The following is a 13,670-nucleotide window of genomic DNA, read 5'->3' on the forward strand; positions in this document are numbered from 1 at the left end:
TTTTGCCTAATAGACAACTGCCCAGTTAAGCATCCCTCGATATCCACTAGCTTAATATTGGCCCACCTGCCAAATAGTCAAAAGATTCAGCAAGTTTAAGATAAAAATTGCACATAAGTGAAGAAAATGAAAGACAAAATTTAGCACACACAAGACGCAAAATGGTTCCATCTGAGAGAAGAGTTTTAGTTGCTCAAGTTTTTTTTTTAGAATGGTAGAATGATTGCAATGTAAGCAGCAGCAAATTTTTGCTTGAAGAAATACAAGTTTCACAATGCAGTTTTAGACAAGACGCTGTTTGCCATTTTACTGGGAAAACGTTGCTTGAAGTTATACTGCAAAGTTGAATTTGTTAAGTTACACAGAAATAGAAGCAATAAATGGACACCGTTCCTCTTCACGTTTGAGAGTTGAGAGTCCCTTTAAGCAGCAAAGAAAACAGATCTGCATGAAGTCTGAATCCCAAAATACATTTGATCAGCTGGAAAGCAGTGAACAAATGACCAGAAAGACCAAGCACTCCCAAGCAGCAGGTTGTCATTTCTGAAATGGAATGTGAAGGAAGAGTAAAAAATTGTGTACCCAGGGATGGAATCCAGGGGGACATGCGCTTACTGGCTCCTGCGACATTACTGCAACTTCGTCTGCATCCGTAGCCTGGTTAGTGGCAAACGCAGGTTAATTCGATGTCAAGTGTGGAGGAATTAATACTTTTAGAGAGTACATAACACTTAAGGGGTTTTACTTGATAGTCATTTCCCCATCCCAAAATTTTCCTCCCAGTTCCGTAGTGGCACCTCACCACCAGGAGGGAGACATTCAACTGCAGAATCTGACTGAGCATCCTTGACTAAATGTTAGCTGCTTAGTTAACGGATTCTCCTGATGTACGTTCTGGGATGGTGACTTCAGTGGAAAAGAACCATACTGGGTGTCATGAAGTCTCCCTTCCCACATGCACAGACAGGATGACTGGCAGACTCAAGTCATTCCTACTTAAAGCAACAGAAATCCAGAGTATCACATTAGGCCAGAACACTTCAGCTGGTGTTATGCCACTGAACTTGCTTTGCCCATTTACTTCATTGCAGATCCCTTAAGTGAAGCAACACACTGGGAATTTACACTGAAACAAAAAGGTCTATTAGAGAGACAGCTATTGCTCTTTGGCATGAGCACCAAACCCCCCACATCAGACTTACAAATGCATCAGTACATTAGGAAGTAGCAAATCGACTGCCTCTGGAACAGGTTCATTGACCTCAAGAGACGCTTCTGGCGGAATGTTTTGCATGGCTGTGAAGGGAGTCACTTCTCAATGAAGTGTCTTCAGGGGCTACAGTAGCTCAGAGTTAGCCAATATAAATTACCAAAGCGTACGGCTTTGAAGGGCAACACTGGTACATCATGCTGTGAAGTGAAGACACGCAGTGATGCAACTGGATTAAAACTGGCTGGCTATAGGTACAATCACTATTGGCTGAGCTTTCTAAGCCTTTCAGCCCAATACCACAGTGGTTTAGTGATTAGGGGAGTCTGACAATACATGTTGCAATAACACTTGTTTTTCATAATACTGGGGAGAAGTGTTGAGACATGTTCTGCTCTACACTATGGGAACACCACCCACCAGTATTTAGGCACTGAAAAACAGTGCCTTTAGTAACCCATAAGAAGTGGAATTTTTATCCCATGAAAGCTTATGCCCAAATAAAATCGGTTAGTCTTTAAGATGCCACTGGACTCCTTGTTTCTGTGGATACAAACAAACACAGCTACCCCTCTAATACTTGAGTAGTCGAGAGCCTCCTTCACCTATCCTGGGGTTTAGATTTATGTGACATAAAAAAGCTCTGTGCACAGCATGATCTTAAGCCAAGCTCTGTACTCAGGGTTTTGGTTTTTTTAAAGCTATCTACTGCCAAGGGTTTCTTTGGTAATTACAATTCAATGGCTCTCAGCTGTGTCTGAAACCTCCTTAAACAGGCAAAATAAGGCCTAGCATGCCCATGTATAAAAGGGTACTTGCTAGAAAACAGTGGGGATCTGACTTTAGATTAGAAGTCATTTAGCAGGCAATTGTGAAAAAAAGTGTTTGGAATATTAAGCACAGTATGTTCTTCTATAGGTTATTTGGGTTGAAGTTACAAATTACTGACAAGTCAGACATGATGCACATGTAGCAAAAATGTACAGCTAAGGTAATGGGACTTTTAAAGCAGAGGCTATGGCCACTGACATGATTCTTAAAACCATCTAAAGTAAAGTGAAGATAAAAAAAATCGGTCCAAAAGACCATCCTTGTACCATATGTCCATCAACATGGTATCATGCACCCAATTGTACTGTGAAATGTAAAATATTTGTATGTACACAAGTAATGCGTGTTCAAATGTTTCCCACCAGACTATTTAAGAAACTACCATATAAAATCTGGAGTATGGCTGAGGGAAATAAAAAAACAAAAAACCTTACCATTACAGTGAAGGGGCTGTTTGGAATATCCACTCCACCAAAGCGGACATAAATCACATAGGTTCCTGGTTTAGCAGCAGTGTAGAAGATATCGTAAGTCCCATCCTCATTTTCAATAACATCTGCCTCAGCTTCTGTACCATCTGGTGTCAGGACTGTGCATGTCACTTTACCTTTTCCTGCAGATTTAGCATCTACTACAAACCCAACTTCCTCACCAGTCTTCACAGTGGATGCAATTCCAGGACCTAGAAAGCAGTTTTGGTTACAGAAAGTGTTCAGTTTTACCAATCAGTTTTTTCTAGGAAATAGGATGATTTGCTTCAATCATATCAGCAAACTAAACAGACATGCCCCCCGTGAAGACATTAAGGCTATAAGAGAAACAGTAACATGGTCACAGGACCAGTTTTATGGTATGGTACGAGTTGTGGTTCTGGTACAAGTGTATTTTTTTTGCTTACATATTCATATGTTTCAGGAATTATTTTTCAGCTGCAAGAGCCAATTTTTAATCTTATTCTTCAGCTCAGTCAGGTAGGCTGGGTGAGGCTAAAATAAAATAAAGCTTCTGAGGGAGAAAGCTGATGGACACTTACATTTAAGAAAGCAACCTATCACTTTTAATCCTTTATCATCAGGAGACGACTTCATATATGGATCCCCAACTGACCTCACCTAGTCACTTAACTAGATGCCCTGAGTGAAATAAGACTCAGTTCCTTAGTATGGGCTAAGGCAAGATATTCTATAGATTAGCAATTACAACTCACCATGTTTCCCCCTTCTCTGACTGACAAGAAGTGCCTCTTAAAGAGATATATTGATAGGCGGGAGGGATAGCTCAGTGGTTTGCGCATTGGCCTGCTAAACCCAGGGTTGAGAGTTCAATCCTTGAGGGGGCCACTTAGGATCTGGGGCAAAAATTAGTCCTGCTAGTGAAGGCAGGGGGCTGGACTCAATGACCTTTCAAGGTCCCTTCCAGTTCTAGGAGATTGGAGATATACCAATTATTTATTTTATTTTAACCCTTTCTGTATTAAGTATCAGAGGGGTAGCTGTGTTAGTCTGGATCTGTAAAAGCAGCAACAGGTCCTGTGGCACCTTATAGATTAACAGATGTACTGGAGCATGAGCTTTCATGGGTGCATGCATCTGACAAAGTGGGTATTCACCCACAGGACTTTGCTTCTTTTCTGTACTAGTTTCATTTGTTTGAGACACTCCCATGAATACACAGCAAACAAGTATAACCCAGTTTTAAAGATATGATTTTTAAGTCAGTGATGAGAAATATGACATTTAGGACATATGCTCTGGAATGCAAACAATGGCATTCATCACTGAAGAAAGCCATTTGTTCACATTTAAGTACCAAAAGGCTCACAGCTTTGGTCATTTAATATAGATCAGCAGCATTTCAGTGTTTATATGGAGGCTACAGATAAGCATCAAATTTATTTGAAGGACATTTATTTTAAGGAAAGTGATTTAAGTGGACATCTGAGAAGCTTTCAATTCAACACTTTAGCAGTTAGTGTTGCTGAGAGCAGCACTAAATTTTCACTAGATCAGAAAGTGGTATGAGGACATTAAGCCAAATGTTCTCCCCTGAATTTTGATTTGAGATCCGAGGTGCTATTTCTTCATTTGATAGGAATCTATAGTTATTTTAGAAGCTTGAAGTGTCTCAACTGTCAAAAATACTAACTTTAGAAAGCGACAGTTAAACTTTATAAAAAAAACTTTCAGTTAGTGCCAGGCTAAACCAAACCATTATCTAAAAATCCTTAGGGGTGTGTAGATGTAGATTAGATTTACATTAAATTCAGCAATGAAGTCAGTTTTTACTTACCAGCCAACATCCAAGTTCAAGATTCTATGCTTTTCCTGTAACTGTCATCAAAACCTGAAGTAGAGCTCTGTTGTGCATGTTCACTACAGGAATTTAAGTCCTATAAACTGGCAGTTCGGAAGCCTCCGATCATTGAATTCAGTTCTACAGACTGAATTCAGGGAAAGGACTACTTCTCCGTCCAGGACTTAACACAATGGGCTTTGGGTGCGTGCGTGCCACAGCTGTTACCTAATAGCACAAGTGCTCTTCTCACTTCAACTGAAGCTGGTTTCTGTACATTTGGCTCTGCTAGAATTTGCATGCAGGGTTGCATGTGAAGTGAGGTCTTAAGCATCTTACCCTGCATAGAGGGTGTGATTTTAAGTTCTTCAGCGAGACTCCGTTATGCCAATGCAAGTTTCAAACTTCAACTGTTTGACTTTTCTACAGTCAAGAGATCTGGCTTACCCCAGCAAGCTTCATCTTAATCCACAAAAAGGAATCATCCCTAAAAGATGATTTTAGGGAAGTCAATTCTGTCAGAATGATGTTCTATGAGAATCTATTTTGGGACCTGCAGGTAACTGCACCTACTATAAAGGCAGTTACTTCATTTTCACTTTTGCAGTCTTTTCAGGCAAGGTCATTACAAAAGCCGTTTGTAGCTTGGCTAGAAATATTCATATAAAAAAAGGGTAAGAATATACCAAGTACTTTGGAACACAGCAGACTCGCCACATACCTGTGGCCAAACACTTGCTTGCATCCCCTGCTGGCGACGCACGGATTCGGTAAGGAGAAGATGGGATGTCATCCCCACCATATTTAACACCAATCATATAACGGCCTGTCTTGTCTGGGACATACGTTACTGCGTAAGTGCCATCCTTGTTGTCATGAACATCAGCTCTCTTTGGTTTGCCTTCTTGATCCTGAGGGGCACAAGTGAAATATTAATAGTTGCCTCATGAGTTACACATTTAATGTAAGGCTTTCTTAAGATGGCGGCTAGTGTTCAGGCCACAAATTTTACGTTTAGAAATACACCTGCATGTTCTTAAACTCTGGAAGAGTTAGTACCAAGCTGGTTTAGTATACAGATCAAACAAGGACTAGCACCAACACATGGCATTTAAAGCGGAAAATTAAACAGGCATCAGAAGCTATACTGCACAACTTTCACTGTCTTTATTTGCAGACAAGTGTTCACAGCATCCAGCACTCCAACTCCTAATCCAGCCCCACCCAAGGCAGTTTCCAATACAACCCTTCAGGTCCTTTAGGATTCTGATGGTATGCTGAAAAAAAATCTACACATTACCCCCTACAAACAAGAGTCCATTCAAATGTTGCAAAAACCAGTTATGCAACAACTTGTTTTCAAGATACTTATACACTCAGCACATCACCTTAAGGTTACAAGACAAGGATATATTAATGCTTCCTGAAGTATCTAGTTGAATTCTATGGCAATTTGCATCTCATTTCCAGCACCTGTCCAGACTATGGTTAAGTTAGTCTGCCTTCTCAATAGCCATTTCTGTATGTCTGAAGTCTCAGATGGGCAGGGTTCAAATACTTCATGTTAAACTATGTAAAAATAAGTTTTGCTGCCAGCTGCTTACTGAAAGATTAGCAATGTCAGGCAAAAGCATTGAGCCTACGTAAGCTTTCATCTGAAGAGACTGGTCTTTTAATGGTTTTTGAGCTGGGCAACAGCAAAGTTTACATTAGTCTAGTCAACTACCATTACTACAATGGATATTCAAAAAGCATTACAAGAACCGAGGTGCTGCTTGGACTTGCTGGTCGGGATAGTATTGAAGCTGAGGCATGCACAAGTTTCACATCAAAAACCAAGGTCAAGGCTGCACAAGATTGCTTCTAACAAAGCTGTTCTGAAACTGTTCTGAACACAGCTACAAAGCATGAAGTGAGCTTCCAGAAAACCCCACAATGGACCCCTTCATACTAAAGTTGCAGATCTCATTTAAGTTTATGACCTAAATGGTTCATATTTTAACACCTTAAAGCACTTTGACATCTTAGGTACAAGGAGTTATGCCTTGCTTCTTTAGTCTATGGGCTTGTCTACACTACCAAGTTTTGTTGACAAAACTTTTGTCTGTCAACTTTTGGGTGTTGACATACAAAAATCACAGAAGGGCATTCACACTTGCTCCCTCTGTTGACAGATCATGTCTATACTGGGGACACCATCATTGACAGGGTGAGCAATGCACCATGGGCATGTATCCCACAGTGCAGTGTTGTGGGAAGGAAAAGCTGATCGCTGCCCATCTTGGGATTCTCTCCAAGTTCTCCCACAGCCCCTTCAGCCACCAAGAGCAGCATCACGAGTAGCTCTGTGAGCTCTCCGTACTGAGGAATGGCAAAGCTGCACAGCAGTCTGTCCCCCTACCCCTGCAGCTAGGGTGACCAGATGTCCTGATTTTATAGGGACAGTCCTGAGTTTTGGGACTCCTATAGGCTCTTATTACGCCCCACCCCCTCCTGATTTTTCACACTTGCGGTCTGGTCACCCTACCTGCAGCAACAGTCTGCCTGCTGCTGTGTTCCTAGTGCAGGGAAGAACAGGCGCATTCCAATGCACAGATACTTCCTGGAGCTTTCAAAAGGGGAGGGCCGCATGCCTGCAGGGCAGCAGAGATCAAGACACTGAGGCTTTGGCTACACTTGCACTTCAAAGCGCTGCCGCGGAAGCGCTTTGAAGCGCTAAGTGTAGTCAAAGCACCAGCGCTGGGAGAGAGCTCTCCCAGCGCTGTCCGTACTCCACCTCCCTGTGGGGAATAACGTACAGCGCTGGGAGCCGCACTCCCAGCGCTGGGGCTTTGACCACACTGGCGCTTTGCAGCGCCGCAATTTGCAGCGCTGGAGAGGGTGTGTTTTCACACCCTGCTGCAGCGCTGCAAATTTGCAAGTGTAGTCAAGGCCTGAGAAAAGCAATCAGGGCAGGTATTGTAGGATACTGGCGGAAGCCAATTCCGTGACAAAACCATCAGCAGTGTCTACACTGGCTCTGTCAACAATAAAGGGAGGGGAAAAGACAAGTCTCTCTCATAAGGGTGGAAGCTTCATTGCTGCCATACCTGGGCATTTGTGACAGAAGTCCCATTGTCATGTGTACCCTCTTGCTGTTGTGTTGCCAGAAGCCATCTTTTGGCAACAAACTTGCCAGTGTAGACAAGCCCTATATCAGATGAGTGAATGGAAGTAGAACCCCCAAAAATCAGACTGTACAAAGAATGTTTATAAAAGAGTAACTGAGTATGCAGCCACCTTCAGTAAGACTAGCCTATGCAGTGCCGAGCACACTTAACTCTTACAGAATTTTATCTGGCAAGCTACTGCAAATTGGGAGGTTACGTATTTGCTACATGTTACGGATACTGTTAAAACAGCAGAATTACAAACCAAGCAACTGCATTATGTAGTATGACTTTTGGCTGCACGAACCCTGCTAAGACCATGAAATTGAAGATAGGGATAGAGAATGCAAAAAGGAGAAAGACTATGTGTCTAAAACCATTTACTCCAGCCCTGATCAGTAAACTTTACTAGCTCACTGCACGAAGGGCAATTTTGCCCAAGCCACAGTCTTGCCACAACTCCTCCCCTACCTTATTAGATACTTCGGGGAACAAAGATGTCCTTGCAGCAATAGCAAAAACTTGTCAGACATACAAGTTACAGATGTATCAGTTTAAAGAGCCTGTAAATTTAGCAGCCTGAATAGGAGGATCATTTGATTAGTTTATCAAACGCAACTGCAACAGCAGAAGTGCAAGACTGTGGCCTTGCTGGGTCAGGTAAATAGGAAGGCATTTACTTTTAAATTTAAAGTTTTTATTTGAGTCTGCAAACAGGAAGTTTGATTTTTTCCCCCTTCCTTTTAGTATCGGCATGTTTGATCTTTGGAGAAAGATCAGAAAAACTAGAAGTTTACTACAGCACAACTGGTCATTAAATGCTTGGCCAGCCTTCATTTTCAGTTGTTTGAAGTTTAAGGATTAACACCCTGAAGTACATTTCCCAAGCAATATCTGAATTTGACGTGATGTTTTAGCCAGAGCACACCTTTCAATGACTCCAGGTATTTCAGGGTGTGGCAACTGATAAGATAAGGAGAAGACTTTAAACCAACCTACTCCCACTCAGGAACAGTGTGTGTTTGGATAAATAAGATTAATAATGATTTACCGTTATCTGTACGGACAGAAGCCCCTCTCCTGCATCTTTAGCATCAACAGCAAACTCCACAGGTAAACTGGCTGGAACTCCATATGAGCTGAGACCTGGTCCACTTGCAGTCACTTTACTGGCATCATATGTAGGAAGCACTTTTACCTTGAAAGGACTTGTTACAGGGGAACAAATGTGTTTAAGTCACCATTTGTTAGGCTTTACAGTAGGTACTATCACTATTCAGGACAACACTTAAGCATGTGCTTAATCCCACTAACCAATATACTTTCCTGAATTGGGACCCAAGACTAATCTAGATTCTAGTTTGAAGGCAGCAGTAAATGGAGATCCTGTCGCTTAAGAGTTCACTTTTATCCTGGCATGCATATGCCACTGCATAAATCTCTCCCAAGTGCTAGGGGACAATAAGAGGAATCCAACAATACAAGATTAACCAGAGGCCACCTCAGAACCTTGCTGTGTTATAGTCTGGGGAACAGATACCACTTCTCAAGTCTAACACCAAGTTTAAAAATGCAAACTGGCTCTTGGGATCAACATCCAGAAAACCCCTCTAACTACACTGACTTAGGAGGAAGCATAAGTGTTCAAAGCAGTCAAAGTTACGAAGGCTAGGACTATTCAGAACATTAACTCTGCAGTGAAGTGCTATTTAGGTAGGTGGCTTGTTCTGGAAAAATGGATGCTTTGTTAGCTTACCTGCGAGAAATCTCTTCATCTCCATATTTGACAGAGATTGCGTATGGACCCTCCTGCATAGGTGTGTATGTTACCGTGTGAGTGCCATCTCCATTGTCAACTACATTAACAGGCTCCACCATTCCTAAAACAGAAACAGGCCACTTGTTCAACAGCACTAGTCAAACCCATCCTATTGGAACAACAGAATCGCATTAGCAGTTTTGTTGCTTCAAGCTTGAAGTGCTGCTGTTGATTTAAAGCCTTACAACAGATCTCATATAAGTCTCTGAGAATGACTTCACTGTGCAGATAGTTTCCACCACTTTGTGTTGATGAGCCATGGATCAGAGATAACCAGCATCCATCACCACCAGCCCTTTAGACTTTTTGCTGACTAAATTGGCAATAGGCATCAGCAAAAGCCAATAGAACACTTCTAGAGAGCCAGAATGGTCTTGAAAGGCAGGCTAAGGGCAGTTAGACCACATCACTCCTCAAGTGCATCTGAAGAGCTTTACAGAAAGGGAAAGGTGATAGCAGTGACTGACAGCTGAGACAGCTAAGATTACACACTATCACTGGAATACACTGCGAGCAGAGTCCAGTTCTAAAGCATGTTAGTACAAGACAGTGATTTTAGTCTCCTGCTCCCTCAGTGCATCTGGAAAAAAACTTTACTGCCCAACAGAGATTTACACTAAAACAAATGTTTAAGGAAAGTAGGTGGTCCAAAGCAGCTTCATTTTAAGATACAGGAAATCCTAAGATGAAGACTTGAAACAATTGTTTCAAGTCTTCTACTGCAGTTGCAGCAAATTTCTTAGCATGCAGTTAATCAGTTCAAATCATACATTTCAAGGCAAGCTATAATTATAATTGCAGTAACGCTTTAATATAAATTCAGTAATTCAGCAGCTATTAGGGAAGTTTGGTTGCCATGCAAAGCCTTTAAAGCAAGTTATTTTTACAACTGATTTTTGCTCTTGGCAGAAGGATTTGTGCATATAGGCTGTCAGCAGTTAGTGAAAAATGCAAACCTGGCTCATTAGCTTCCCCCTTTGGGTCACCTTTAAAGAACTCTGAAATCGCTTTCAATGGACTGCGCCATGACTGGGAATCCGTTTCATCAGCTAGAATTAGATAACGGTTATTTGAAGAGCACTCATGTTTACAGAGCTATGGCTCATCTTTCCTTATGAAACAGGAGATTAGAGGCTTCTGTGGTCAGCAGAGAGATCAGGCCAGAGGTGTCACAAACAAGATAACCCCTCCTAGTCAAATTCTTCTAGCACCATTAATCCTATATATTGATATTTGACTTAAGCTCTATGAGTTAATAGCCGTGTCTGCTTTTCCTGTAACATGTGGGTCATAGCTGTATCTAGTCAAGCTATGCAGGCCTTCCAAATGTACTCTGCAGACTTCTCAGCTTCCTACTGAAAGAGCAATCTTCCATTTTAAAAAGGGGAGTTTGGTATGGCCAGCATGCTTTTCTTTCTTTTTTTGACCAAAGAGGAGCAATCCTAGAGGGTAGGGGAGAAATGAACTACCACCTCTTAGATTTAGCTACTGGTACTTGGGATAGCTTTGTCTTGAACTATGCATTTACCTCTTCAATTGAAGTGGCATGTGTGTTCTGTCTGTGGACTTTTGGCAGACTGGATTTGTCTAGTAGAGGCAACATGAACTAAAATGCAGTCCTAATGTTACACAGATCAGGGCACTGATTTAGTATTTTTGCTCACTTGACGGATTTGATTGTTCATGAAGCTAATGTGCGGTACAACTCATGTTGGGGCTTTATGGGGACAAAGATGCATTTCTCACCCTCCCAAAGGCAGGGGAAGATTGATACATTGCTTTAATAGGTCTGAATCTCACCCCACCTTAATATTTACCTCCTGAAATGTCAACTCTTCCAGGAGGAAGCCCATTCATTGTAGCCCCTCAGTTTCTTCCAAAGTTTAAGACTTAAGATCTATTTAAAGCTAATGTACTGCTAAAGTTACCCAGGAGAGCACAATTCTAGTATTTATAGAACAAGTCTGTCAATGGGGCTAGTCATTAGTTATCTCCACAAGAGAGTTTGAGATTGGTACTCACATGCCCAGATTAACCAAACTATGTGTACTCTGCACTCTCATGGCACCACCATCTCAAGCTCCCCTCCAGATTTAGGTGAGTGGTGCTGCAGCAGGCCAAATCTGTGTGGCACTGAACTGCAGCAATGCTACTTACTCAAATGTGGCCCATGCCACACTAGAGCAGGGTGGGTGATAGGAGTGGTGAGCTGGGGACATTGGTAAGTGGCTAGGAAGGTCCTGGACAAGCAGGTTCTCCCCCCATATGCACATCCCAGCAGTGCCGTCAGGACAAATGGGGCTGGTGGAGGGTTGATGGAGTATATATGGGGTATAAGTGCTTTGCTTAGCTGCTCCCATTTAAGCTGCATGGGGCTAGCAGCAGCAGGAGGAAGAGAGCTAGAGCAGGGTCACAGCACTGCTCAGGTTTGGCCTGACTGTCCTAACAGCAGCCAGGCCAAATTTGAATGAAGGTACCACCTCCCCTCACCCCCATAATGCACAAGGCCCCACAATTCTTTAATCCAGCACCGCCTGCAAGATACAAAAGGTAGACATATCAAAGTAGGCTAAATGCTAAGGTCCTTACCTCTGGGTCCTGCCACCATAACTTCAAGAGGTGCTATTCCAGCCTTACTGGTGTCCACAGTAAAGGACTGTGGGATTTTGGCTCGAACCGCTGTTCCTAGACCTGGACCTGCAACCTTTACCTTGTATGGGTCAACAACATCTTTCACAGGAACTTTAAATGGACTGCCTGTAAAACAGAAGTGTAGACAATAGGCAATTTGAAGGGTTTAAGAAGTAAATGCAAGCTCACTGTAGCCTCCTGCCACCATCTTTTGCACCCCCAGTATCCTACAGTATTTCTTTCCAACATTAAGGGTAGAGATTGCTTTTTATTTTCAGGTGTAGCAAAAAACTAAATATGCACTTCAGTTTGACAAAGGCTTCCAAGGGCAGTTGTGGAATCCCCATCATTGGAGGATAAGGACAGGTTGGACAAACCTGTCAAGGATGGTCTAGGTTTACTTGGTCTTGCCTAAGCACGGGGCTGAACTAAATGACCTTTCACCTTCCCTACATTTCTATGAATCTGACTATGATAAGGGAACGCTATCCTCTAATTCAGAGCTGGTTTAGAAGATAAGCAGGTTTGGTGTGGAGAACTTTGAAGTTATGGTCACTTTTGATCAAGCAAAGTATTCAGGTCAAGTGCTCCAAAAAAAGGTCTTTTAAAAAAGGTAAGTCAGGTTTCAAGGCTCTATAATTGAGAGGTTGTTTCCAAGGCCATCAGCTACAGTTTCCACTTGAGAAACTTAGCTTATAGCTAAGGATACTTAACATCTCAAGAGAATTACGAGTCTAATATTTTTAAGGGAGGCTAACTTGCAAAATGTTGTAATCAATGGAAACCAGCTCACTTTTGTACCTTGGTTTCTTTCAAAATCTGTATCAAGAAGAAACCTGCTTCAAAAATTATCTACTCCCCACCACAGAGACAGTGAGTCTTCCAACATTGCCATCTACAGCAGTGTGTAGCCTAGTTTAAGATTTAGGACATGAGATTTGTGCTTTTGCAGCATTCAATGTGGTTTAGTGGCTTCCGCCCCCATCCAGATGGCAACCTGTCCAAAAGTATGTAGTGTTATGGACAAGAATAAATAAGCACTTGAAGTCCCTAAAGCTTCTAGTCTGAAGTGTTTGGTTACAGCCACAGGAAAGTTTTAGCCTTCATTTTTTTTTTCTGTGATTATTTCATGTGTTCCTAGTAATGCTGAAAACTAAAAGCTATTTTTCACACTACAGGTACAGTACAGGCTTCCCTGTGTTACCTTACTATTCCTCAATGTTGAAGGGAAGTGGCACTTTTAAAAGCATAGTGAAGTTGGTCCCTATGCTCAGTCTTTTGTACTTCTGTGAAAGCCAGCTATCAAGTCTAATTGTTGTGCATATTCACCAAGATTCCACTACTAAGTGGATAGTTCTAGTCACTTACCCAGCTTTCAGTCTGTGGCAAGAAAATTAGTTGCATCACCATTCACTTTACCCCACTAGTATCCTGCTCATTTATGGCAGCTGAAAGTGACAGCTTAATTGTTCATTTGCTCATAAATTAAGGGCTTCACACAGATCCAATTTTGTAGGCTATTACACTTCTAAGCCTGCTGCGCAGTAAAAATGTGCAGTATCCAGACAGAACGAGTTAAATTACATGTCAGTATTCCCTTTGAATTTCCATGTTGTGTTTTCACAGGTTTGACCATGTGTTAGCAAAATGCTATCAAGCTGTGCAGAAGTAGTGAGTGATCCAAAAGCAGAGCTGTATTAGGCAGTAAATCAAGAGAAGGGGCTACACTATGTAGATT

General features: G+C 42.0%; 1 protein-coding gene across 4 annotated transcripts in view; it reads right to left on the reverse strand.

The window, feature by feature from the left end:
* The window catches only part of FLNB (filamin B), a 111,941-nt gene that overhangs the window by 26,327 nt on the left and 71,944 nt on the right, over nt 1-13,670 (reverse strand). Inside the window, exons 25-31 of one of the 4 annotated variants that reach the window (XM_045023200.1) lie at nt 11,891-12,058; nt 10,258-10,350; nt 9,239-9,362; nt 8,534-8,690; nt 5,055-5,244; nt 2,476-2,723; nt 583-657 (exon numbers count right to left, since the gene is read on the reverse strand). In XM_045023200.1, coding sequence (XP_044879135.1) covers nt 583-657; nt 2,476-2,723; nt 5,055-5,244; nt 8,534-8,690; nt 9,239-9,362; nt 10,258-10,350; nt 11,891-12,058 — 1,055 coding nt within the window. The remainder of the gene's footprint in view (nt 1-582; nt 658-2,475; nt 2,724-5,054; nt 5,245-8,533; nt 8,691-9,238; nt 9,363-10,257; nt 10,351-11,890; nt 12,059-13,670) is intronic. The other 3 variants (XM_045023202.1, XM_045023201.1, XM_045023203.1) reach the window with 3 other exon arrangements.

Source organism: Mauremys mutica, chromosome 7, assembly GCF_020497125.1.
Source record: "Mauremys mutica isolate MM-2020 ecotype Southern chromosome 7, ASM2049712v1, whole genome shotgun sequence".
NCBI classification, from domain to species: domain Eukaryota; kingdom Metazoa; phylum Chordata; order Testudines; family Geoemydidae; genus Mauremys; species Mauremys mutica.